Source organism: Perognathus longimembris, chromosome 21 (assembly GCF_023159225.1).
Source record: "Perognathus longimembris pacificus isolate PPM17 chromosome 21, ASM2315922v1, whole genome shotgun sequence".
In the NCBI taxonomy this organism is placed as follows: domain Eukaryota; kingdom Metazoa; phylum Chordata; class Mammalia; order Rodentia; family Heteromyidae; genus Perognathus; species Perognathus longimembris.
In genome coordinates, this window is record NC_063181.1 from 33,652,378 (window position 1) to 33,679,918 (window position 27,541).

At 42.0% G+C, this 27,541-nt stretch overlaps 1 protein-coding gene across 3 annotated transcripts in view; it reads right to left on the reverse strand.

Annotated features, from left to right (window-relative positions):
* Window positions 1–524: 524 nt before the first annotated feature.
* The window catches only part of Ash2l (ASH2 like, histone lysine methyltransferase complex subunit), a 34,341-nt gene continuing 7,324 nt past the window's right edge, over window positions 525–27,541 (reverse strand). For 2 of the 3 annotated variants that reach the window (XM_048330382.1, XM_048330384.1), the window contains exons 6-17: window positions 25,101–25,196; window positions 23,511–23,606; window positions 22,585–22,660; window positions 21,361–21,378; window positions 19,596–19,689; window positions 18,091–18,308; window positions 13,287–13,454; window positions 12,841–13,034; window positions 4,310–4,402; window positions 2,540–2,638; window positions 1,313–1,372; window positions 525–1,225 (exon numbers count right to left, since the gene is read on the reverse strand). In XM_048330382.1, coding sequence (XP_048186339.1) covers window positions 1,118–1,225; window positions 1,313–1,372; window positions 2,540–2,638; window positions 4,310–4,402; window positions 12,841–13,034; window positions 13,287–13,454; window positions 18,091–18,308; window positions 19,596–19,689; window positions 21,361–21,378; window positions 22,585–22,660; window positions 23,511–23,606; window positions 25,101–25,196 — 1,320 coding nt within the window. In that variant the 3' untranslated portion in view covers window positions 525–1,117. The remainder of the gene's footprint in view (window positions 1,226–1,312; window positions 1,373–2,539; window positions 2,639–4,309; window positions 4,403–12,840; window positions 13,035–13,286; window positions 13,455–18,090; window positions 18,309–19,595; window positions 19,690–21,360; window positions 21,379–22,584; window positions 22,661–23,510; window positions 23,607–25,100; window positions 25,197–27,541) is intronic. The other variant, XM_048330383.1, reaches the window with a different exon arrangement.

Sequence of the window (27,541 nt, forward strand, 5' to 3'; positions counted from 1 at the left end):
AGGAGGTCTATTCACATACGTGTGTGCGCTGGTGTATGTGTGTGTGCATGCTGGCACTGGTGTTGAACTCAAGGCCTCTAGCTCACCCTTTTCTCTTACACCTGGTGCTAGTTCTAGCTTTCTGCTGGCTAGAGATAAAATAAAAGCCTTGCCTTTGGAAGTGGCACTGTGGCTCAAAGTGGTAGAGTACTATCATTGAACAAAAGACTCGGGAAAAATGCCCAGGCCCTGAGTTCAAGTCCTATGGCAAAAAAAGTCTCAGATCTGTCTGCAGTTGGCCTCAGAGATCCTCAGACCTCTGCTTTGTGAGCAGCCAGGATTACAGGTGTGAGCCATGGCCACTCATCTCTATACTCTCCTTTAAATTAAGATTCTACCAGCTTTCGCAGCATACAGAGGGTGCTTGATTGGGCCAGTGAGAATGAGAGCTATATATAGATGAGATGGGCTGGAACCCATTTCTCTGTCCTGTTCGCACCTCACTCTGCTGCTACAAGGAACTCAACCTGAAGGGAAGCCAAGTACCACAGAAACTTAAAAACAAGTTTTATTGGGGAAGAATTCTAATTGTGAAAGCGGCAGGCAAGTTCTTTTCAAAATTATAGTTATAAAGACTAGTACTTTCAGAGATTCCCAAACCCCTCACCAAAAAGAAACAGCTTTTAGGGGATGGATTTGGACTGTGCAGCCACTGATTCCAGCTATTCTCAGAAGTAGGTTCAGCACCCTCATGGCCATCGGACCGGATGGAGCCAATGGCCACACAAGGCAATGTCTTTCAGTCAGCTGCTTGGACAAGGGAATTCACTCCCTAGAAAACACATCAGGGTAACAAACCCCACCTGACAAGGATGTGGTACAGCACCGCTTCACGGGGAGTTCATGAGGCCCTCGGGTCAGCAGCTGATGGCTTAATGGCACATGGAGTAAGAGCCATCGTTGGAGTTGGGGGGATGCTGAGAGGCAGGGGTCTCCCCCAGTCCTATCCAGTTTTTTTTTTTTTAACCTGCTAAAAGTGGGCAGTTTTTTCAGTATCTTTGGGAGAAGACTTTCCAATTGAAAAACAAAAATCTCAGTCTTGCTTCTCAGAAAGTCCACGTGAATACTAGAGGGGTGGTCAGGGCTCCCAGGGGGGGCTCCGCCTCCCATCCACTTCCGTCTCCACGTGATACAGGACATCGGCCAGCGTGTGCTCCACCACAGCGCCCCAGCCCATGTCACTCATCTGCAGGAAGAAAGGAAAACGGGGTGACCAGGAGAGCCTTGGCAGGGAGCATGCTCAAGATGCAGGGGATCACTCAATGCTACTCACAGGGTGGTAAGAGAGGTCCTTTGGAGGGTACTTGAAGCAGGGGCCAAAGTTAATGGAAACCTAGAGTAGATTCGATTCAGGCAGAGAGGAGGGAAAAAAAATTCAAAAATTACTTTCCTCCCTCCAGTTCTGGGGCCTTGCAATTTCTAGGCAAGCACTCGATACTTGAGCTAAGCACCACAGGAACCCTCCCCCCCACCCTGTTCTTTTGCTTTTTGTTTAACAGATAGGGTCTAGGACTCATTTTTGCCTACAACAGCCTAAAACAACAATCCTCCTGCCTCCATTACATGCAACACTACTGCCTGGCCTTTTTATGAGACATGGTCCAGACTAGCCTGGAACTTGTGAATTTCTTGCCTTGGCTATCATGCCTGGCTAAAAAGTTAATTTGACAAAGGGAAATGTCTCCCAAAAAGCAAAAAAGGCAGCTATTATATTTAGGGTGTAAATGGAACAAATGAGATTATATACTAATGTTGATCAAAGTTAGTCAGCATCCTAATGTTCATCAAGAATTAACTAGAGGGCTGGGGATATAGCCTAGTGGCAAGAGTGCCTGCCTCGTATACACGAGGCCCTAGGTTCGATTCCCCAGCACCACATATACAGAAAACGGCCAGAAGCGGCGCTGTGGCTCAAGTGGCAGAGTGCTAGCCTTGAGCGGGAAGAAGCCAAGGACAGTGCTCAGGCCCTGAGTCCAAGGCCCAGGACTGGCCAAAAAAAAAAAAAAAAAAAAAAAAAAAAAAAGAATTAACTAGAGAAAGACAGATGCTGGTAGCTCACAACTGTAAATCCTAGCTATTTAGAAGCTTGAGATTGGGAAGCCCTGGCAGGAAAATTTCAATCTCCAACTCAATGGAAATGAAAACGGTACAATCTCCCTATCATCGCTCTACATCAGGAAGCCTAAACAATGGGTAAATCACAGTCCAAGCCTGTGCCTGGTCAGGAAGCAAGACTCTAACTCAAAACTAAGTGGTGTATAAAGAAAGGACTGGTTATATGGCTCAGCAGTAGAGTGCCTTGACTGTCTAGGAAACTCCAGCCCTGAGTTCAAACCTCAATATTGTAAAAATACAAGTAGCACAGTAACAAGTAGCATATTTCTTCCTGCATCACTGAGGCGGTCCTTGTTTCTTTCTAGAGTGGAATCAATGGCTCCCCGTAACTCATCCTCACGCTTCCTGAGCTCTGAGCACAGGGTGGGAAGGGTACAATACATACCGTGCAGCTCTTATACAGTGAGATGGCCGGAAAGTAAACCCCCTCAAAAATATCTTTGTAGGCAACACCTTGGTTGACACCATTCTTATAAAATATTATCTGAAACAAACATTATGACTGTATTTCAGAATTTTTTACAAAAAGAAAAAAAGGCGCTCACTTGGTTAGAGAACACTTTAAAAATGCTCCTCTCCATTTCCCTCATGTATTTATTTCAAGGATGCATTGCCTGTCTAGCATCTTAAATTGGCATGATACTTTCGATTTTTCAAAGTGAATTTCATGTATACACGCACTACCCCAGTTGACCTCAGGTTCCTCATTTGCTTGATCCCAAGCTGCACGTTGCGCACAGTTCTACACTCATTAGGTTGTCTTTTTTGTAAGAAGCTGGCCTTCCATGGGGCCCTTAACTTACTTCATTATCTTTTTTGGTAGGTGCAGTTTTTGAAGTGCTGCAATACTAGGTCAATGGAACGAATAGAGTAAGTGCCTATTTCATCTCCCTACTCCACAAATCCATTTCATATATTGTCCTTGGCTAGACATGGATAAGACATTAAGTGGAAAGGATAACTTGATCTTATCCAAAAGAAGCAGTAACTTTTCCTTATTTCTCTCTCTCTTTCAAGTTCTCGCGTCTTATATTTTCGTTTAATAAGTTCTCTTAAAGTGTCTCTGTCATAGTGCCTGAATTCTTTTTTTGTCCTTTCTCTCCCCTAATTATCATTAATACTCTCTTTCAAACAAAAGCAACCTTCACCTGGCTATATTGTCCTTGGATCCATTCTACACCTACAGGTATACATACATGTGTGACATATACATACGTACTCATATACATACATTCCCCCCTAAACAACTAGAACTCTTTCATTTCTCTTATTACCATCCCAGGTGGCTTTACAGCATTTTTTTCTTTTTTCTTTTTTTGCCAGTGTTGGGCCTTGAACTCAGAGCCTGAGCACTGTCCCTGGCTTCTTTTTGCTTAAGGCTAGCACTCTGCCACTTGAGCCACAGTGCCACTTCTGGCTTTTTCTATATATGTGGTGCTGAGGAATCGAACCAGGGCTTCATGTATACCAGGCAAGCACTCTTGCCACTAGGCCATATTCCCAGCCCCTTTACAGCATTTTTTACAGAAAAGTTTCCAGCTCAGAATTGTCTACCTCCCTATTGTGCCCTCCTTTCCTTTGATTTCTGGCTGAGGCTGTGCCCAGACATGCTGGCCGTTGTGCCAGCATGCGCCCTCAGGGCTTCTGGAGGCTCCGATCACACAGCAGCAGCAGCTCTGTGCCTGTGCTGTGCTCCTCTCTGCAGGGGCCTGTGCCGTTGCCCCTGTTAAACCATGCACTCTTTCCCCACTTCTTCCCCACGCTGTGGCCCACAGATGGCACACAATCCACAGGCAGCACTGCGAGCTTGCTCAGCTCCTGGGTAGAGCTTTTTGTTGTTGTTTTGCCAGTCCTGGGGCTTGAACTCAGGGCTTGGGCACTGTTTTGTGCTCAAGGCTAGCACTCTACCACTTGAGCCACAGTGCCACTTCTGGCCTTTTCTGTGTATGTGGTGCTGAGGAATGGAAGCCAGGGCTTCGTGTATGGGAGGCGAGCACTCCACCACTAGGCCACACTCCCAGCTTGGGTAGAGCTTTTTGGTAATGGAATTCTCCTTTCCCCCTCAGTGGGCCTCTCCTTTGGCCCCGTTTCATCACTAAGGGGTGGTTCTGCCTTCACAGCCTCACAACTCTGACCTTTAGTAGCCATGACTCACCTCACTGTGGGGAGTCTGCTTCAGGCTTTTTTCTGCCTTATCCACAAAGTCTTTTTCTTCAAAATACAAATAACTCTTGAACTTTATCAAAGCCTTGAAAAGAGAGAGGAAAAGGAAAAAATTAAAGGACACTGGAGCATCAGCATCAGCATCATGGAGAAAATAAAGTCAGACTTACACAAATAGCATAGTGTCCTTGTGTTCTGCAGAAGAAACCAGAAATCTTTGCCACTGAATTTTGCCAAAATTTGAACAATTATGTGCCTCTCAAAAAACTCTAGCCCTTAGTGGTAGAGTGCTTGCCTAGCATGCGTGGAGCTCCGGGTTCAATTCCTCAGAACCACATAAAGAGAAGAAGCCAGAAGTGGTGCTATGGCCCAAGTGGTAGAGTGCTAGCCTTGGACAAAAAGAAGCCAGGGGCAGTGCTCAGGCCCTGAGTCCAAGCCCCAGGACTGGGAAAAAAAAGCAACCCCCGCCCCCAAACTCTAGCCAATCATGCTTGTTACATATTTTCTTTTTCTTTTGCTTGGTTGTGAGCTTGAACTCAGGGCCTGGGTGCTGTCCTTAAGCTCCTCACCTCAAGGCTAGAGTTCTACCACTTGAGCCACAGCACCATTTCCAGTTTTCTGGTGGTTAATTGGAGACAAGAGTCTCACAGGGGGCTGGAGATATGGCCTAGTGGCAAAGAGTGCTTGTCTCCTATACATGAGGCCCTGGGTTCAATTCTCCAGCACCATATATACAGAAAACGGCCAGAAGTGGCGCTGTGGTTCAAGTGGCAGAGTGCTAGCCTTGAGCAAAAAGAAGCCAGGGACAGTGCTCAGGCCCTGAGTCCAAGCTCCAGGACTGGCAAAAAAAAAAAAAAAAAAAAAAAAAAAAAGGAGTCTCACAGGACTTTCTTGCCCCGCGCTGGCTTTGAACCATGATCCTCAAATCTCAAGACTCCTGAGTAGCTAGGATTACAGGCATGAGCCACTGGTACCTGGCAATGTTATATATTTTCATAAAAATCCTTTGCAAAGAAAATCTGAAAAAATGGGGCTGGGGATATGGCCCAGTGGCGAGAGAGCTTGCCTCGTATACATGAGGCCCTGGGTTCGATTCCCCAGCACCACATATACAGAAAACGGCCAGAAGTGGCGCTGTGGCTCAAGTGGCAGAGTGCTAGCCTTGAGCAAAAAGGAAGCCAGGGACAGTGCTCAGGCCCTGAGTCCAAGGCCCAGGACTGGCCAAAAAAAAAAAAAGAAAATCTGAAGAAACGTTTTCTTCTCACAACACAATGCCCATAAAGGCTAAATCAATCCATACTTACCCTAATAATCTCACTGAAATGACAATTCCACAGAGCCTAAACTATTCTTTTTTTTTTTTTTTTTTGCCAGTCCTGGGGCTTGGACTCAGGGCCTGAGCACTGTCCCTGGCTTCTTTTTGCTCAAGGCTAGCACTCTGCCACTTGAGCCACAGCGCCACTTCTGGCCGTTCTCTGTATATGTGGTGCTGGGGAATTGAACCCAGGGCCTCATGTATATGAGGCAAGCACTCTTGCCACTAGAGCCTAAACTATTCTATAACAACTATTTTTGCCAGTCCTGAGGCTTGAACTCAGGGCTTGGGCATCATCCCTGAGCTTTTGTGGATCAAGGCTAGCACTCTACCACTTGAGCCACAGCACCACTTCTGGCTTTTTTTTTTTTTTTTTGTAATTTATTTATTAATTAAACAAAATTTTTTTGACAGGGTGTTGTGCAAAAAGGGTACAGTTACATAGTAGGGCAGTGTGTACATTTCTTGTGATATCTTACGCCCTGTTTTTCTTTCCCTTCTCTAGGTCAGGTAGACATATATACAATACACAATGTATCAAGAACATAGACAGTAGCCACGTGGCCACGCCCATGAAAATTCGCCTAGGGTTTTAAATGCAATGTTGATATTAGACAATATGTCGACAGTAGTCTTATATGAACGTACATACATAGATTTTGAGCTATTGTATGCCACTGAGAGGTCAATTTTTTTTTTTTTTTTTTTGCCAGTCCTGGGCCTTGGATTCAGGGCCTGAGCACAGACTGTCCCTGGCTTCTTTTTGCTCAAGGCTAGCATACTCTGCCACTTGAGTCACAGCGCCACTTCTGGCCATTTTCTGTATATGTGGTGCTGGGGAATCGAACTGAGAGCTTCATGTGTAGGAGGCAAGCACTCTTGCCACCAGGCTATATCCCCAGCCCGAGAGGTCAATTTTTGACCTTTATGTGTTGAGTAATTGTTTGGTTTTAGTTACATACTGTTGGGTTGCTGCACCAATCCTGTGGGGAATACTATTTGACAAGCAGTTTTTGGTTTCACGAACTTGGTCTCTACTGTCTCTCCGTCTCCCTTTCTTTTTTTTTTTTTTTTTTTTTTTTTTGGCCAGTCCTGGGCCTTGGACTCAGGGCCTGAGCACTGTCCCTGGCTTCTTCCCGCTCAAGGCTAGCACTCTGCCACTTGAGCCACAGCGCCGCTTCTGGCCGTTTTCTGTATATGTGGTGCTGGGGAATCGAACCTAGGGCCTCATGTATATGAGGCAGGCACTCTTGCCACTAGGCTATATCCCCAGCCCCTGGTCTCCCTTTCTTAACAGTCATATATCAGGGAGATCATGCCCTTTTGTTTTCTGTGTTCTAGAGGCTTGTCTCACTCAACATTATTTGTTCGAGTTCTGACCATTTCCCTGCGAATAACAGTATTTCACCATTCCTAATCGCTATGTAGTATTCCATTGTGTATAGGTACCATATTTTTTGGATCCATTCATCTGTGGAGGGACATCTGGGTTGTTTCCATATTTTGGCTATTGTGAATTGTGCCGCGATAAACATGGAAGTACAAATGTCTTTTTGATATCTTGGGTTTTGCTGTTTAGGATAGATGCCTAGGAGTGGTATGGCTGGGTCATAGGGTAGGTCTATATTGAGCTTTTTGAGAAACCTCCATACTGTTCTCCAAAGTGGTTGTAATAATTTGCACTCCCACCAACAATGGAGAAGGGTTCCTCTTTCCCTGCACCCCCTCCAGCATTTGTTGTTGCCTGAGTTCAGATTATAGGCCATTCTAACTGGAATGAGGTGGTATCTCAGGGTTGTTTTTATTTGCATTTCCTTTACTACCAGGGATGTTGAACATTTCCTCATATGTTTCTTTACCATTTTTATTTCTTCTCTTGTGAAGTCTCTCTTTAGCTCCTTTGCTCATTTCCTAATTGGTTTAATGGGCTTGGAGGGGCTTAGTTTTTTGAGTTCTCTGTAGATGACAGATATTAGGCCTTTGTTGCTGTGCTGGTAAAGATCCTTTCCCATATGGTTGGCTGTCTTTCTGTTTTGGTGACTATGTCCTTAGCTGTGCAGAAACTTTTGAATTTGTAGTAGTCCCATTTGTTAAGTCTCTCCCCTATTTGTTGTGCCCCTGAGACTCTATTCAGGAAGTTCCTTCCTGTGCCTATAAGTTCTAGCATCTTTCCTACTCTGTCCTTCAGTAGTTTCAAGGATTCAGGTCTGATATTGAGGTCTTTGATCCATTTTGAGTTGATCTTGGTGCATGGTGATAGGCTTGGGTCTACTTTGAGTTTTCTGCATATGCTTCTGGCCTTTTTTGTTTATGTGGTATTGAAGAATCAAACCTAGGGCTTTATGCATGCTAGACAAGCACTCTACCACTAAGACACAACTTTTTTTTTTTTTTTAAACAGGACCTTGTTATGTATTTAGGCTAGCCTGAACTCACTACACAGCCCATGCTGGCCCAGAATTCTATCTTAATCTTTCTGTCTTTTCTTCCAAAGCATTGGGATTATATATATGTGCAAACCACCATGCCCAGCTATAACACGTTCTGAAAACCACTGTCTTCCTCTAATTTTCACCTGTTTCTCCTTAAGACAGGTGTCTGGTCATCTCTTTCTTCTTGGTAGGCTTCAAGAGTCTATTTGACTATCCATTTCAAAAATAAATACATGACATTAATTTAAATTTTTAAATTTTCTTCACACAAATCTGGGTTAAACATGGCAAAAAATTTCCTAAGACATAAACATTTACAATAAAGATTTTCTTTGACTTACCTTGTCTTAGTCCAGTTTACCTTGTAAAAAACAAATACCATAGTCTTCCAGAATATGTAAATCTATTTTAGTATCTCCAAAATTAAAATACAAAAATATCCACCAGATAAACACCAGCAGAAACAAGCTATACATGATGAATAATATAAATTGCTTTGGATCTTGAGTTTTTCATTCACCAATATAAATTGGAAATCATTCTTATTTTAGTATATCTGAGACTTTTAACAGATCCATAGTATTCTATTGTATGGGCATAATATCAACAAATTGTTCATTAAATTAGGAACAAATGTTCAAGGGTTAAGAACATGGTAGATGTACAAGTCTAAGTGGTGGAGTGCCAGCCTAACAAGTAGTTCCTGAGTTCAAATCTTGATATAGCCAAACAAAAACCAAATGTCCCTAATACAGATGAAAATCTTAGCTTTATAGATTCCACCAGGAAACTCTGAGGTAAATAAAGACTACTTTGTTCTATAAAATCAGGCATTAGCCAGTCACTGGTGGCTCAAGGAACATGATTCAAATAGCATGGGCAGAAAGGTCTGTGAGATTCCTATCTACAATTAACTACTCCAAAAGCTGGAAGTAGAGCTATGGCTCAAATGGTAGAGTACTAGCCTTGGGCAAAAAAAGCTCAGGGACAGAAGCCAGGCCCCAAGTCTAGGATTGGTGCACACACGCATGCACACACCCACACACATGCACACAGAGGCACCAATGTTTAAAGATTTCAAGTGGGAAGATGAGAGATGAGAGTCAATGGATGAAACTGAAATCTTGACCTGGGGTACTGCTTGGTAAGAGAAAATTTGTATGGCAATTTTCAAGATCTGGGTTTGATCTATAGCACCACAAAATATAAGCTAAAATAAACAGATTTGGAGCTTCTCATTTTGAGAAGAACCTAAGAAGACATCCACTCACTAAATAAAAGACTATTGTAAAGCTACAGATATTAGTATAAAAGACAAAAAATACTTCTCCAGAATACACAGCCCAAATAAACCTCTATTCAAAAGGACATTTCATTTATACTAAAGACACCAAAGAAATACAGTGGAGAAGGAAACAATGGCACTGGAATATCACAGTACTCCTATGGAACAAAGTATTTCTTTAGCTGGGCTCCCGTGGCTCCTAATATTAATCCTAGCTACTCAAGAGGTTGAGATTTGAGGATCAAGGTTCAAAGCCAGCCTGGGCAAGAGACTCTTATCTCCAATTAACCACAAGAACTCAAGTTGTAGAGCACTACTAGCCTCTGAGCTGAAGAGCTCAGGGATAGTGCCCAGGTCCAGAGATCAAGCCCCACACTGACACACTCCCAAAAGAACCCTTTAAATCTTGATTTCTAAAAAAAAAAAAAAAAATCTTGATTTCTATATTATATAATTTGAGGCAGATCGGAGACATAAATGCAGAAGTTAAAAGCTTCATGCTTTCAAAGAAAAACACAAGAATATTTTCATAACTTGAAATTACCTGAAGCTCTATAAATTATACACACAAAATGTTAAAGAAATATTTGTGGGGGCTGGGGATATGGCCTAGTGGCAAGAGCGCTTGCCTCATATACATGAAGCCCTGGGTTCAATTCCCCAGCACCACATATACAGAAAATGGCCAGAAGTGGCGCTGCAGCTCAAGTGGCAGAGTGCTAGCCTTGAGCAAAAAGAAGCCAGGGACAGTGCTCAGACCCTGAGTCCACGGCCCAGGACTGGCAAAAAAAAAAAAAAAAGAGAAATATTTGTGGGCTGGGAATGTGGCTTAGTGGTAGAGTGCTTGCCTAGCATGAATAAAGCCCCAGGTTTGATTTCTTAGCACCACACATATAGAAAATGGCCAGAAGTGGTGCTGTGGCTAAAGTGGCAGAGTGCTAGCCTTGAGCAAAAAAGAAGCCAGGAACAGTGCTCAGGCCCTGAGTTCAAGCCCCAGGACTGGCAAAAAGGGGGAGGAGGAGGGGAAGGAGGGGAAGGAGGGGAAGGAGGGAAGGAGGGGGAGGAGGAGGAGGGGGAGGAGAGGGAGCAGCAGGAGGAGAAGGAGGAGGAGGAGTTGTTTAATGGTATAACTTCTCTGAACAGCTAACTGCTTAACAAAGAAATACCAGGAAGTGGAAACATGTTGGGAAGGTGGGCTGGGGGTGGGGGGGACACAAATGGAGGGAAGAAGGGTAAAGTAAATGCAGTCATGACATTCAATGTAAAAATTGAACTACCTAACTTGAGGGTAAGCATGGGAGGGAAAAATGGGGAACAGAAAGGGTGACATTGATCAAGATGCACTGCACTTATAACCTGACCTATGGAATGGAAAAGGCTTTGTATAATTACTTAATAGTTTTTAAAAAGATGTTTAAGACAGTAAGAAAACAGATAAGCATGCCATGCTCCCATCATGCAGTGGGAACTCTACCCTGCAGTCAGCAGGGATCATAGCACATGCAACAATATGAATACAACAACTTGGATCACAAAGTGTGCCCAATTATAAAAGCGCATACCAAGGATTATGTACTGCACGACTGTATAAGTTAAAGAAAAGGCAGGAACTAAAGTATGGTGGAAAAAATGAAACTAGTGATTGCTTCTATGAGGCTAGGGGTGAGGATGGACACTTACAGGAAAAGGCGAACGGGAAATATCCTGGGCCCACAATATATATCAGCCTGGTGACAGTGGCTCATACCTGTAATCCTAGCTACTCACAAGGCTAAAATCTGAGGACCATGGTTCTTTTTTTTAATTTTTTAATTGAACACAATTTTTTTTGACAAGGTGTTGTGCAAAAAGGGTACAGTTACATAGTAGGGCAGTGTGTACATTTCTTGTGATATCTTACGCCCTGTTTTTCTTTCCCTTCTCTAGGTCAGGTAGACATATATACAATACACAATGTATCAAGAACATATACAGTGGGGGCTGGGGATATGGCCTAGTGGCAAGAGTGCCTGCCTCGGATACACGAGGCCCTAGGTTCGATTCCCCAGCACCACATATACAGAAAACGGCCAGAATCGGCGCTGTGGCTCAAGTGGCAGAGTGCTATCCTTGAGCGGGAAGAAGCCAGGGACAGTGCTCAGGCCCTGAGTCCAAGGCCCAGGACTGGCAAAAAAAAAAAAAAAAAAAAAAAAAAAGAACATATACAGTAGCCATGTAGCCAAGCCCAAGAAAATTCGCCTAGGGCTTTAAATGTAATGTCAATATTAGACAATATGTCGACAGTAGTCTTATATGAACGTACACACATAGCTTTTGAGCTATTGTATTCCACTGAGAGGTCAATTTTTGACCTTTATATGTTGAGTAGTTGTTTTGTTTTTAGTTACATAATGTAGGGTCGCTGCCCCAATCCTGTGGGAAAGTTTTTGGTTTCACACACCTGGTCTCTACTGTCTCTCTGTCACCCCATCTTAACAGTCATATATCAGGGAGATCATGCCCCTTTGTTTTCTGTGTTCTAGGCTCGTCTCACTCAACATTATTTGTTTGGGTTCTGACCATTTCCCTGCGAATAACAATATTTCACCATTCCTAATCGCTATGTAGTATTCCATTGTGTATAGGTACCATATTTTTTGGATCCATTCATCTGTGGAGGGGCATCTGGGTTGTTTCCATATTTTGGCTATTGTGAATTGTGCCACGATAAACATGGAAGTACAAATGTCTTTTTGATATCTTGGGACTTGCTGTTTAAGATAGATGCCTAGGAGTGGTATGGCTGGGTCATAGGGTAGGTCTATATTGAGCTTTTTGAGAAACCTCCATACTGTTCTCCAAAGTGGTTGTACTAATTTGCACTCCCACCAACAATGGAGAAGGGTTTGAGGACCATGGTTCTAAGCCAGTCCAGGCAAGAAAGATTGGGAGACTCTTATCTCCAAAAACTACCAAAAAAGCTGGAAGTGAGCTGTGGCTCAAGTAGTAGAGAACTAGTCTTGAGCAAAGGAAGCTCAGGAACAGAACCTAGGCCCTTGAGTTCAAGCCTAGGACCATCACAAAAATAAATAAATAAATAAACAAAACAGAGATATATCTTGATAGGAGTTTAGATCAAACTCAAACATCAGAATACCCACTTAAAATCTGTCTGTTTCATTTTAAATAAATCTTATATCAAAAGAAAAATGAAACTAAATATACAATGCATGTAGCTAATGATTCATATTCTCATCTACTTAGTGAAAAGTGTAGTCAAGGGTGAACGAATAACACACCAGTGGCAGAATGCAGGTGATCAATACTCAGGTGTTGGCTGAATTCCTTCAACCTTGTTGTCGTGTCTGACAATGTTCATAATAAAGTGTGTGTGTGGGGGGGGGGGGTGAACTGTGCATCCGCATCATAAGACAGCACACAGGCCACAGCTACAGGCCCTGGCTGCCACAGGTGTTCAAAGACAGGAACCGGCTGGGGGAGGACGAGCTCACCTTATCTTTGTAAGTATCTGGCAGCGACTTGGCTGTCTCTGTGTCTTCAGGAAGATTGATATAAAATCCCAGGACGTCTCCCTGCCCATAACCAGAAGAGTAGTGTTTGCCAATAGACTGGTGGAATTTGGTGCCCTTTTTGCTCCTCCAGGAATAGCTAAATTTATCATAGCCTAAGGGAGCCTGAAGGTTACCTGTCCCAACAGAAAGACAGAAGTAAGTCAGAGGGTTATAAGCAACTCTGTTCTGCTAAAGGAAATAGATTCAACCCCTTTTCAGGTTTTTTTTTTTGGTCAATTTTGTGAATTTCCTACATCTATTCTAGGCATTATAAAGCAGATAAACATTTAGGAACTAAATTTTATGCCCATTATTTAGGAAACTATGGTCTTGAAGCCTTGGAGGTAGGCCTGGGCCTAAATCTCCTTACTGTCATGTTAGCTTACCTAAGGGCTGGGACCAACCCAGTCTGGCAGCAGTGTCTGGCGGCATCTCATCCACAGTGATTTCAAAGTACCAGGCACCTTTCCGCACTCCATGAGAGGCCCGTACCATGGAGTACCCTTTCTCTCCAACCACAGTCAGCCGATCATCAGAGATCTTCAACTGGGGAGCTGCAGTGATGGAGAAGAAAACAGAGGCCCGCAGCTTATTTGAGGTGCATGGAGATGTGAGTCCCTTACACTTCATTAAGACAGCATGAGAAGTGAGAAACACCAGGTAAGGCACTTAAATTATTAGTTCAGGAGTCTAAAACTTGTAAGGTAAGATACAGACAAAACAGAGAGGAAGGAGAAACAGGTCATCTAGTTTTTCCTAAATATAATTATATTTAAAATGACAAATTAAAATTATACTACATAGTCCCTAAAATACAACAACCCAATTATATGCTTAGATGCTGACTTCAATTAACTATTCTTTAAAATGTTAAACAATTTTCCCCCTCCCAATACCAAGGCTTGCAATCTGGGCCTGGGTGCTGTCCTTGAGCTTCTTTTGTTCAAGGCTAGCACTCCAGCACTTGACCATTACTTCTGTTTTTTTTTTTTTTGTTTTTTTTTACTGTGATTTAACTGGAGATAAGAGTCTCTCAGACTTTCCTTCCAGCTAGGCTAGAACTGTGATCCTCAGATCTCAGACTCCTGAGGAGCTAGGATTATCGGTGTGAGCCACCAATGCCCTGCTCAGCAGTAGAGTGCTTATCTAGCATAAACAAGGTCATGGAAGTTAATACTCAGCACTGCAAAGACATTTTCAAAAAAGAAAGGAGAAAATCTAATTTTCATCTTAAAATCGTAACAGACTTAAAATAGGTGAGGGCAGTTAATATGGGCTATTTGTGGTCCCAACTACTATGAAGAACATAGCTCATTTGCCCAATATTCTTGTCAAAGAAGTATAACCTGAATCATGAGAACTAGATAAGCATAAGCTGAAGATTGCCCAATAAAAGAATTAGTTTGTACCTTTCAAAAGCACCAAAATCACTAAAGTATAGAAGACGAGAATCAGTTACAGATTGGGCACTAAGACAATCTACCAGGCAAGGTGGCTCACATCTGTAATCCTGGCTACTCAGCAGGTGGAGATTAGAAGGGCCATGGTTTTTAGTCAGCTAGAACAGAAAGTTCTTGAGACCTCATCTTAATCAAGAAAAGCTGGGGCTGGGGATATGGCCCAGTGGCAAGAGTACTTGCCTTGTATACATGAGGCCCTGGGTTCAATTCCCCAGTACCACATATATAGAAAATGGCCAGCAGTGGCACTGTGGCTCAAGTGGCAGAGTGTTAGCCTTGAACAAAAAGAAGCCAGGGACAGTGCTCAGGCCTTGAGTCCAAGCCCCAGGACTGGCCAAAATAAATGATTAAACAAAATTTAAAAAAAAATTTTTAGGGCTGGGAATATGGCCTAGTGGCAAGTGTGCTTGCCTCCTATACATGAAGCCCTGCGTTAGATTCCCCAGCACCACATATATAGAAAATGGCCAGAAGTGGCGCTATGGCTCAAGTGGCAGAGTGCTAGCCTTGAGCAAAAAACGAAGCCAGGGACAGTGCTCAGGCCGAGTCCAAGGCCCAGGACTGGCAAAAAATTTTTTTAGCTGAGTATGGTGGTAGGTGCTGTGTGGGAAGTGTAATTAATGGGATGACTGAGGGCCAGGCAACCCAGGTCCTAAATTTAATTCCCTATCTGAAAGTACTGAAAGCTTAAAAAGGCTTTAAGTGGCTCCAGTGGTAGAGCACTGGCCTAGGAACAATAGGCAGTGGGTTCACAACCCAACACCACCAAAAAATAAAACAATAACAACAGCAACAAAAAAACCCTCCAAATAAAAATGAACACCTAGGGGCTGGGAGTGTGGCTTAGTGGTAGAGTGCTTGCCTAGCATTCATGGAGCCCTGGGTTGGATTCCTCTGTACCACATAAACAGGAAAGGCCTGAAGTGGCTCTGTGGCTCAAGTGGTAGGAACGTTAGCCTTGAGTAAAAGAAGCTCAAGGACAGTACACAGGCCCTGAGTTCAAGGCCCAGGACTGGGGGGAAAAAAGTAAGTAAATAAAATAAACATACAGATCTTAATTTTAACTTTCTAGTCAAAACAATTTAAAAAAGTGTCAATTACTACAGCAAGAAAAACTCAAGCCAGAAATATAATAGTGCAATGTAAGAAAATACTTCCAACCCCCTCTTTCCCCCGCCCAAAACAAAAAAAAACCATAGGGCTGAGAATGTGGCTTAGAGGTAGAGTGCTTGCCTAGCACACACGAAGCCCTGTAATCAATTCCTCAGTACCACATAAACAGCAAAAGCCAGAAATGGTGCTGTGGATCAAGTGGCAAAGCGCTAGCCTTGAGCAAAAGAAGCTCAGGGACAGTGCCTAGACACTGAGTTCAAGCCCCAGGATTGGCAAACAAAACAAAACAAAAGCATAAGAGTCAAGTTGAAGAGACTCCAAATAGTCAAAACTTGAATAATTTAAACAAGAAATGAATTCAAGTGTACCCTATACAACAAAATAAATACCCGAGTCCCTACCAATATAACCAAATAAATGAAGTCAGGAAAGAAACAGAAAAATCAAAGGCAAACATCATAGTAATAACTAAGTGCTAGTCAGTGAACATAACTTTATGGAAAAACAGGATATGTGCATAGTCCCCAAATATTTTCCCTAAGTTGTTCATTAACTACAAAGGCAATCACAGGAACTTTACAGTAGAGAAGCCATCAGGACCACCTCAACAAAATCACTATACTCAGTATAACCAAAACACATAGCAATATTGTAGCTTCGTGAGATGGAACAAGAAGGAATCATTTCTGTGTTATTCTTACCATCTAATCATGAGAAAGTATCAAATAGTCACTGAATAAATTTTGACAAGTGATCTAATTAATACACAAAGAAAGTACAATGGTCAAGAGTAACTATTGAAAATCTCAAAGATCATAATAATAGACTAAGAAGAAATAGTTAAAGGCAATGAGGGATTCTAATGGAAAAAAATAGTGAAAAAAAATGAAGTTTAAGCAAGGTCTTTAATTAATACTGGTTGAGTATCCCTTATATAAAATGCTTAGGATCAGAAGTGTAGTACCCTCTTGTAGTACTGGAGCTTGAACTCAGGGCCTCAAGCTCACTCTGTAGACATTCCATTACCAGAGCCACACCTCCAGCTTAGCTTTTTGCTGTTCATTTTGGAGACAGGAGTTTCCCAGACTTTTCTGCCTTGGCTAGCTGAGAACCTCAATCCTTTAGATCTCAACCTCCTGAGTAACTAGGATTATAGTTGTTTGTCACTGGCACCCAGATCTAAAAACCCTTTTTGAGCATTATGTTGACACTCCACAGGTTTTGGATTTATAAACATTTTGGATTTTCAGAATAAAGATAGTCAAGCTTTAGTATTCTCCAATTTAAGAGCATTTATCAATGTTAATTTCCTAGTTTTGGTTAACTCTTATGGTTGAATAGAATAGTTATCATTAGAAGCTTGATGAGAAGAATTGCATTATTTTTGAAACTTCACTATAAGTTTAAAATGTAAAATCTATGTTTAAATCTAAGCTTAAAAATGTAAAATCAAAGTGGGCTCATGCCTAAATAATCCTAGTTACTGAAGAGACTGAAGTCTGAGAATTTTAGTTCAAAGCCAACCAGAACAGACAAAACTGAGGCTCTTATCTCCAGTTAACCAGCAGAAAGCTCAAGCTGGAGGTGAAGTTCAAGGTGAAGAGTGCTGGCTGGGAGTGAGTGAAAGCACAGCACCCAAAGTTCAACATACACTACTTCAAAAATGAAAACGTTTCATTGTTTTGTTTTATGGTAGTGAGGTTTGAACTCAAGATCTTGATTTTTTTTTTTTTTTTTGCCAGTCCTGGCCTTGGACTCAGGGCCTGAGCACTGTCCCTAGCTTCTTTTGCTCTGCTACTTGAGCCACAGCGACATCTCTAGCCCTTTTCTATATATGTGGTGCCGGGGAATTGAACCCAGGGTTTCATGTATACGAGGCAAACACTCTTGCCACTAGGCCATGTTCCCAGCCAAGATCTTGATCTTCCTAGGCAAAAATGTTCTACCATTTGAGCCATGCCACCAACCCTCAAAACAGGTTTTTTTGTGGGTCATGGGGCTTGCTTGACCTTGGCCTGGGCACTGACCCTGAGCTCTTTTTGCTCAAGGCCAGCGCTCTACCACTTTGAGCCACAGAAGCTACTTCTCTTTTTCTGGTGGTTAACTGGAAATAGGAATCTCATGGACTTTTCTGCCTTCTTCTTTTTTTTTTTTTTTGTTTTTGTTTATGTGGTACCAAGGAATTGAACATAAGGCCACATGCATGGCTAGGCAAGCACTCTACTACTATGCCATATCCCCAAGGCCATTTTTTTTTTTTTTTTAATGTGCTAGTCCTGGGGTTGCACTCAAGGCCTGAGCACAGTCCCTAAGCTTTTGAGCTCAAGGATAGCACCCAGGCCCTGAGATTAAGCCTTAGGAAGAGCACAGAAACAAACAAACAAACAAATAAAAAAACCATATACATGCATAAAGTGTACATAACATGGCTAAAACTTGTGGAAAAACTCAAATGGAATTGATCTCTTACACATTCTGGTTAAGTCTAGTTAGAGATGACAAGATGGGGTAATAGTAACAGACTAAGATGTATATTTCATCCTAGATTGGACAAAGCTAATATAAGCAGGCCAAAGTAACCCTGAATACACACTAACATTAGTACCGCCATCCATACCTCGATCATGTAGCGCTAACAAAACTCGTTCGTACAAGCAAGCTCTGTAGAGATCTCCAGGAATAGGTTTTCCTGCCCAGCAATCAAGCTCAAGCTTCTCAGGATCAGGAGCATGGGGATCAGGCTCAGCTAGAATATACCGATAGCCATCTTTATTGAATGGGTGTTCCAAGGGGTATCCATGGGGGGGAAGACGCTGAGCAGAAAACAGAGGGTCACTGAAAAACAGAAAAAAAAATTAAAATCCTAGTTATATTAACCTCGACTCCTAACTTGTAAGAAAGGCTCGATTCATTAGATTTCAGTTGGAAAACATGCAACTTCGTAAATACTTCTCAAAAAGATCATCCCGCCCTCTGCAGTCTAAACAGGGAAGTGCAAGAGATTACTTTATGTTGCAATTTTGCAAAGCAGTTTTGGTGAAATTACTCACACTCTGTGTAGGGACTGACCACTAACATCAGAAAAGGGTCACTACTAATGGTCCTTAAGCACAAACAGCCAGAATATATGGGGGGAGGGGCAGGGAACAAGGGTTGAAGGTGATTTCCTTTAGTATATTTATTATATAAACCAATGAACATAAGAGCACTTACTACCAGTTTGCCGGTCAAAATAAGTGACCTGAATTGTATCACTTCAGTATTAGACAAAGGGAAAGGAAAAGGTAGGATGAGTTAATGAGCTAACATTCAGTTAGTTTCACTGCTCCTCCCCAAGTATCTATTCTCAAGATAAAGGAAGTTGAGAAAGGTAAGTCAGCCACTGCTGCTGGCTCTCACCTATATAATCCTAGCTACGCAGGAGGCTGAGATCTGAGGATCAAGGTTGGAAGCCTGCCCTGGCAGGAAAGTCCTTGAGACTTTCTAATTAACCACAGTAAAAATCTGAAGTAAGGAAGTGGATCTGTGGCTCATGTGATAGAAAGCTAGCCTTGAGCAAAAGCTCTGGGACAACCGTCTGGTCCAGAGTTCAAGCCTCAGGACAAGGGGAAAAAAAATAGATAAGGGAACTTTATATAAACCCAGACTTATCAACAGAGGATTCTACCCTGGAGTCTGTTTTTGTGGTGACCAGTACATAAAATACAATACTTACACAGGGCAAGTTCTGCTCCTTGGCTCAAGGCTTTGAAACTATGGGCAAGCGGGCTGGGGATATGGCCTAGTGGCAAGAGAGCTTGCCTCGTATACATGAGGCCCTGGGTTCGATTCCCCAGCACCACATATACAGAAAACGGCTGGAAGTGGTGCTGTGGCTCAAGTGGTAGGGTGCTACCCTTGAGCAAAAAGAAGCCAGGGACAGTGCTCAGGCCCTGAGTCCAAGGCCCAGGACTGGCCAAAAAAAAAAAGCAGAAACTATGGGCAAGCAGTCAGCCTGGCAACATGCTTTTTATTTTTTAGCCTCAGACACTTAACTACAGAGGAATATGATTCTTTCTCCTGCAGTGGACTTTGCCAGCATCAAATAAGCAAATGGGGATGAGTGGGGTGCGTTCTTCCCACCTCCGGGCCTTCTTGGTGGTCCCTGTGGTCCCTCCATCCTGCTGTTTGCGCTTAGCTCCTCTTCCCTTTCCACTGCTTCCTGCTGTGATTCCTCCTTTGAAGAGAAGGCAGATCACTTTCACTGAGTTGTAATGGAAGCAACACATGGATACTGCAATTCCATGGGGACTAATACACACAATGTGCATTTGTGTAACAGTTCCACAGGAGGGTTTCCTCCTGAAAGCAGATTAGATTTTAACCTTGTTCTGAAAGCAATCTACAGGGTTTTACAGCCCCAAACACTGGGTTCTCAAATGTATCTTGCACTAGGGATAAAACCGTGTTAAATCTCCAGCTTTCCTTTCTTTCTTTTTTTTTTTTTTGGCCAGTCCTGGGCCTTGGACTCAGGGCCTGAGCACCGTCCCTGGCTTCTTCCCGCTCAAGGCTAGCACTCCGCCACTTGAGCCACAGCGCCGCTTCTGGCCATTTTCTGTATATGTGGTGCTGGGGAATCGAACCTAGGGCCTCGTGTATCCGAGGCAGGCACTCTTGCCACTAGGCCATATCCCCAGCCCTTTCCTTTCTTAATAAACTGCAATGACTTGCATACTTTTGAGGATGTGACACAAATGCATCTGCCCTTTCAGATTCCAAGAACCCATAGCTAAAAAGAATGAAACAACTGTGTAGTTACAGGTTTTTGCCCCATTCAAACCAATACAAACATAATGAAAATGTCCTCCCCATAATGAAAATGTCCTCACTTTGGGCCCATGTTCATTTGCTTGAACTGTACAATGTATTTTGAAAACATAATAAAGGCACGGTATCTGCTAAAGCACTTAATTTTAATATCCAACAAGACAAAAGTACATCAAACATGAAAACAGAAACGGAAATGCTACAAAGGTGTTTCTCTCCAGTACTGCCCAATATTCATCATGGTTACATGACAGAAGAGAGAAGTTTTAATTTAGAAAGCAAGTTTTACTCCCACATCCATTTGTCAATACATTTATTACAATTGTGCCAGTGTCATCAAATTTAGGTTAGACTAATCTGGCTTGTGGAATTAAGGACAAATAATATCAAGAAAATGTATATATTTTACACAAAAACGTTAGTCATTATACTAAGGCCACAAGGGATATTACCTTGTGTATATCTGAAATAGGTACTTTGGAGTTTTTTGCCACCTCTATCATTCCTCTCAGTTTGTTTCTCCCTCCTTTCAGAAAATGTCCCTGAACTGCAGGAAAACACCTTTATGTAAACAACTGCATAGAGTACTATATATAAATTTGGGCAAGCTTGGAAATTATCAGCACTTCTGCTGCAATAAAAAGGATCAAGACATTGAGGGTAGGTCATATTCTGCATACACAGGACCAGATATAGATGTCTAATTTCCTTTTTATAAACACATCAGATCCCTACTTCCTACTTCTCATAAAAAGTTTAATGTTAAACTGTTGCAATGTCATGATCATCAATCAAAAAGCTATTAGGTTTTTAAAAAATCATTATTTCTGGACCCACCTTAGAGGAAAGAGGCAATGCTAAAGGAACTGCTGGCCATGTTAGGCAGAATATGACAACATACAAGCTTTTAATTACTAACATTTAGCTCAACTACTATTCATATTAAGTGCTACTGCCACCACTTTCACAAGGCTTTAAAATTATTTAGGTTTAGCTTCTACCACAACTCAGCAAAAAGCATTTTCCAAACCACAAAATACTTAAGTCTGGGGGGCTGAAAGAAGACAGAGGAGGAATTCACCTCCAAAAGTGGCTCCACCTGTAGGAACAGAAGTGGACCAAGTATTTGTCAAATTTTAACAATTACACAAAAAAAACATGGTGAAAGAGATAAACAAAACACTTACATTTCCAACCCATCTTAGAATAAATACTTAAGATGCTGTCACTTTTTTTTGGCCAGTCCTGGGGCTTGAACTCAGGGCCTGGGCACTATCCCTGAGCTTCTTTTGCTAGCGCTCTACCACTTGAGCCACAGCGCCACTTCTGGCCTTTTCTGCTTATGTAATACTGAGTAATTGAACCCAGGGCTTCACACATGCTAGGCAAGCACTCTACCACTAAGCCACATTCCCAGCCAAGATGCTTTCACTTTTGAAGTTAATGATGCCATGTATCAGACTACTGGCTAGCTACCTCCCAGTTTTCCTTAGTTTCCCTAGATTACCACTACTAATGACAAGCATTCCCCCATTAATGTGTTACCAAACACAAATAAACATGCCACAGACAGCATTCCGTTCCATAGAGAAATGCTATTGTAAGATTAGACTGGGTAAGAAATTATACAGGGCAAGAAAAATTAGAAAATGGACAGAAGAAGCTGAATTATGGAAAAAGTGGAAAGCAACTATATTTATCCAAATTATTAGTTGTAAAGATACAGATGGGAGTCAGTATAAGCACAGTAAATCTAACCTTGAAATTGTACCTGTCTTATGCAAAATCTGTCTTACTCAAGACCAAACTGTGGGTGAACAGACATCATCAATGCATAATATATGCATGTAGAGAAACATCACAGTAAATTCCATTGACTTGTATACTCAGTATGTATCACTAAGATTAAACACACACACAAAAACAAAAGGCTGTGCTGTGACAGAAGTTCTCCTGCCAAATCCTTGACTTGCTACTAAAAACTGCATTCTGAACTTTAAAGTACATTAGAAAATATCCAGGTTTGGACCAATCTTTTTGCGAGTCCTGGGGCTTGGACTCAGGGCCTGAGCACTGTCCCTGGCTTCTTTTTTTTTTTTGCTCAAGGCTAGCACTTTGCCACATGAGCCACAGCGCCACTTCTGGCTGTTTTCTGTATATGTGGTGCTGGGGAATTGAACCCAGGGCTTCATGTTTACAAGGGAAGCACTCTTGCTACTAGGCCATATCCCCAGCCTAAGCCAATCTTAGGCACAATTAATTATAGCTTAAAAATATTTAAGAAATGACACACTGAAAAACTTACCATTTAGATTCCCACTGGTAGACACAGTACTGCTTTGTTTTTGGTTGTCATATGCAGGACCTATGTTACTAAGATCCTGGAAGGAAAAACATCCAAAGAAAAAAGGAGACTACATAAACAAATTAGTATAGCAACTAATAAAAAATAATGAGAAATTGTAATTGCATGAGAATTGAAATTGTTAATCCTAAAGGAGTTTCAAACCAACCAGAGGTATGTTTCAGGAATCGAGCTAGTGGCATGTGGATAAGAAGTCCAGTGGTTTAATTAACCAATTAACCAATCAACCAGGGTGGAGGAGGCATGCACAGCAACTAGAGTGACTAAGCCCCATGGACACAGCTCCCTATAGGACTTCTGCCTTGTGTAGTCAGAGTCTCATTCACTTTTTTTGTTAGTTTATTTATTTTCACGCAGTGTTAAGAGATGCAACAGGGGCCCATTCATTACATATGCTAGGCAAACACTGTATTACTGAACAATCCTGTAGTCCTTTGTTATTTTAAGATAGGATTTAAGGCAGCCATGAAGCTTGCTGTTACATCCCCATAATGTGGTAGACTCCATCACTTTATGGGTAGTGCCATATATATAGATGTACACAAAATCTGATTACCTGTAAATGACTTAAACAAAAAAAAAGAACAAGCCTGTTGGTGGCTGATGCCTGTAATCCTAACTACTGAGATCAGAGGATCAAAGTTCATAGCCAGCCCAGGGAAGAAAGTTTGTGACTCATCTCCAATTAACCACCAGAAACCAGAAATGGCAATGTGGCTCAAGTGTTAGAGTGCTAGTCTTGAGGTCAAGAGCTCAGGGACAGCACCCAAGGGGCGAGGAGGAGAGGGAGAGTGGGAGAGAAGGAGAGAAGGAGAGAGATGGAGAGGGAGAGAGAAAGAGAGAGAACATGGAGCAAATAAATGTACCTGATCCAAAAGTCCAAATTTGGGGTAATCTTCTTCTGGATCTTTACTCCCTGGATCAGGATGTTCCTTTACCAAGAAAACATCTCTTTCTTTACTCTGAAAGGAACACAGAATTCTAATATTAATGAAAATGTTATACTTAGAGATAACATAAGTGGCTTATGCCTGTAATCCTAGATACCTAGGAGGCTGAGATCTGAGGATCATGGCTCAAAGCCAGACCAAGCAGAAAAGTCTGCGGGATTATTACGTCTAAGCAGCAAGAAGCTGGAAGTGGAGCTGTGGCTCAAGTGGTAAAGTCCCACCCTTGAGCAAAAAAGCTTAATAGACAGTGCTAGCCTTGAGTTAAAACCTCCGTACTGGGGCTGGGGATATGGCCTAGTGGCAAGAGTGCTTGCCTCGTATATATGAGGCCCTGGGTTCAATTCCCCAGCACCACATATACAGAAAACGGCCAGAAGTGGCGCTGTGGCTCAAATGGCAGAGTAGTGCTAGCCTTGAGCAAAAAGAAGCCAGGGACAGTGCTCAGGCCCTGAGTCCAAGCCCCAGGACTGGCCAAAAAAAAAAACCAAGCCTCAGTACCAGCACAGTAAATAAATACAAATGAAATACTATATTTAGAATAATACTCACCTAGTCTTCTATCCCACAAAAAATATGCACTGTTAATAGCTTGCTGTTAACTTCTTCCCAGTTCCTCTCTTAAGTCATAAAGTTAATTTGAATTAGTTTTGGTTCTTCTTAAAAGTAAAAATGGAGGGCTGGGAATGTGGCTTAGTGGTAGAGTGTTTGCCTAGCATGCATGAAGCCCTGGGTTTGATTCTCAGTACCACATACACAGAAAAAGCTGGGTAAATAAATAAATTAATTAATTAAAATGAAAATGAAAAAAAAAAGATTTTTAGTGTATAAAATAATTGTGTGTGTGTGTGTGTGTGTGTGTGTGTGTGTCTTGAGGCTTGAATTCAGGGCCTAGGCTCTACCCCTGAGCGCTTTGTGAGCCACAGATCCACTTAAAGCTTTTTAAGTGGTTAATTGAAGATAACAGTGTCACAGACTTTCCTGCCTGGGCAGGATTTAAATGACTGATCCTCAGATCTCAGCCTCCTGAGCAGCTAGGATTACACATGTCTGGTACCTAGCAAGAAGAACGATGTTCACTTAAATATACAACTCATTGAATCTGTGTTTGAAACTATTAAGCTTAGAATGATCTTACACAATCAAAGATCAGATTGCTCATTTTCTTAGTCACAAAATTATTTACAATGAGGTTAAATTTTTTTAAATTTATTTTATTTATTTATTTTTTTGGCCAGTCCTGGGGCTTGGACTCAGGGCCTGAGCACTGTCCCTGGCTTCTTTTTGCTCAAGGCTAGCACTCTGCCACTTGAGTCACAGCGCCACTTCTGGCCATTTTCTATATATGTGGTGCAGGGGAATTGAATCCAGGGCCTCATGTATATGGGGCAGGCACTCTTGCCACTAGGCCATATCCCCAGCCCGAGGTTAAATTGTTATTAAAAAAAAAAAAGCACTCGTTTTTAAAATGTCAAATGTCAAATGTCAAATCAATTTTAGCCTACTTACCATGGTTTTGACGATGTTATTTGGCCAAGTCATTTTCCCAGGTCTCTGTCTGGTTGTCATGCACTCCCAATACTTATCAATAAATGGTATAATATCCTAATTTTTAAGATAAAATACATTAAGACTTATAGTAGTTTTCAAAGTTATGCTCACAGAGAAAGAATCCCATTTTCAAAGATCTTCTTACAATTCATTTTTTTAATTTTTTTTTTATTTTTGGCCAGTCCTGGCCCTTGAACTCAGGGCCTGAGCACTGTCCTTGGCTTCTTTTTGCTCAAGGCTAGCACTCTACCACTTGAGCCACAGCGCCCCTTCTGGACGTTTTCTATATATGTGGTGCTGGAGAATCGAACCCAGGGCCTCATGTATATGAGGAGAGCACTCTTGCCACTAGGCCACATTCCCAGCCCTAGATTTTTTTTTTTAAACCATTTTCAGCCTTTAACCACTAAACAAATATTTAATTGGTTGTAAACAACACAAAGACTTTTGATGGCCATGGAAATTTTATCTACTTAGGGCTTCTAATACAATCAGCGGGGGGGGGGGGGGGAATTATCATATTGTCTTTGATGTCAACTGGAAAATTAGTCACAAATTACTAGTTCCTGAGCTCTTGTTTCTATCTACTTATGATATCTTCTTTTGGATACCCTCTAGGCACCAAAAACTTTCATCTACCACGGTGCTTTTTCCATCCCCACTACTTGGATTGGTAGCTCTTCTAGCCCTTAATTACATGTCTAAAACATTGGCTGACTTTGATCTCTTGGCATAAAATAATTCATATTTTACAGAATCTTCCAAAGTCTGCCAGCATCAGAGTTAGCTTGGTAAAAACTAAATCTTTACCAACATTAACAGGAGTTAAAATCAGAGACAGTACAAAAGAAGCCTGAAATATATGGTTATTCTAGAAAATAAGAGTTTAAAAATTAACAGGGAATCCTGGCATGGTGACAAACACATTTATAAATCTCCAAATTTCTGGGTGCTGGTGGCTCATGCCTATAATCTTAGCTATTCAGGAGGCTGAGATCTGAGTGAGGATCTTGGTTTGAAGCTCAGGAAGGAAAGTTCATGAACTGAAGAGCTCAGGGACAGAGCCCAGGCCCCATGGCCAAAAAAAAAAAAGAATAGAAAATATGCCAGATGCAGGTGGCTCATGCCTGTAATTCAAGCAACTCAGGAGGCTGAGATCTGAGGGTCACTGTTCACAAAGTCTGCCTCTGAGACTTTTATCGCCAATTAATGACCAGAAAATGGGAAGTGGCACTGTGGTTCAGTGGTAGAGTGCTAGCCTTGAGCAAAAAACCTCAGGAATAGTGTCCAGACCCTGAGTTCAAGCCCTATGGCTGGCACACACAAAAAGTTTCATCTATCTGGGTGATTACATTGGTTGATTCTAGAACAATATATCAGGAACCCAGAAATGAATGACTATGAATTGTATTATTGCTTCTAGAGGTATGATGAAACAAATATGAGATAAACCTAGAAAATCAAGAGAAAACAAGGCCTTCATGAAACATGCTAATAATGTCAGGTGTGGATAGTACATGCTTAAAAACACAGCTACTCAAGGAGGCTGAGATCAGAGTATCATGGTTTGAAGCCAGTCTAGGCAGAAAAGTATGTGGGACTCCTTATCTCCACTCAACCAGTAGAGCCAGACTGGAGGCATGGTTCAAGTGGTACAGCACCATATGTGTGCTGGAAAGCTGTATAAGAGCATGAGACTTCAGTTCAAGCCATGGTACCAGAGCGTGCACACACAGGCAGATTGTAAGCATGAGATGTACGAGCCTGTACATGACATTAAACAATGTATTGTTTTGCAATAAACTTTTCTTAAGTTATACTCTAAAATAATGGTTAAAAAGCAAAGTTTAAGCTAGGAATTCCCTTTTCATTTTGGTCATGGGGCTTGAATTCAGGGCCTGGGTGCTCTCCCTGAGCGTTTGTACTCAAGGCTGATGCTCTACCACTTGGTGCGACAGCTCCACCTCTGATTTTCTGGTAGTTAACTGGAGATAAAGAATCTCACGGACTTGCCTGCCTGGGCTGGCTTTGAACTGTGATCCTCAGATCCCAGCCTCCTGAGTAGCTAGGATTATAGTTGTGAGCCACGAGAGCCCCATGATAGTATACACTTATAATCCCAGGATTTAAGAAACTGAGGTAAGATTATGAATTTCAGATTAGCTGGGCTACACTGAAACCTCATCAAGTCATTACCAAGTATTATATTCTAGACATAACTATTTGTTAAACTTGCAGTGTAGTGGGTTTCTTTATACCAGCATCACCATAAACATGTAATATATTGCAGTACAATGTCAGTCATGACTACATAATCTAGTCAAGGGGAAATGTTCAGCTCCATTATGTCTTATTAAATCAGTGTGATACATGCAATCGTTTGCTGATCAAAACCTCAT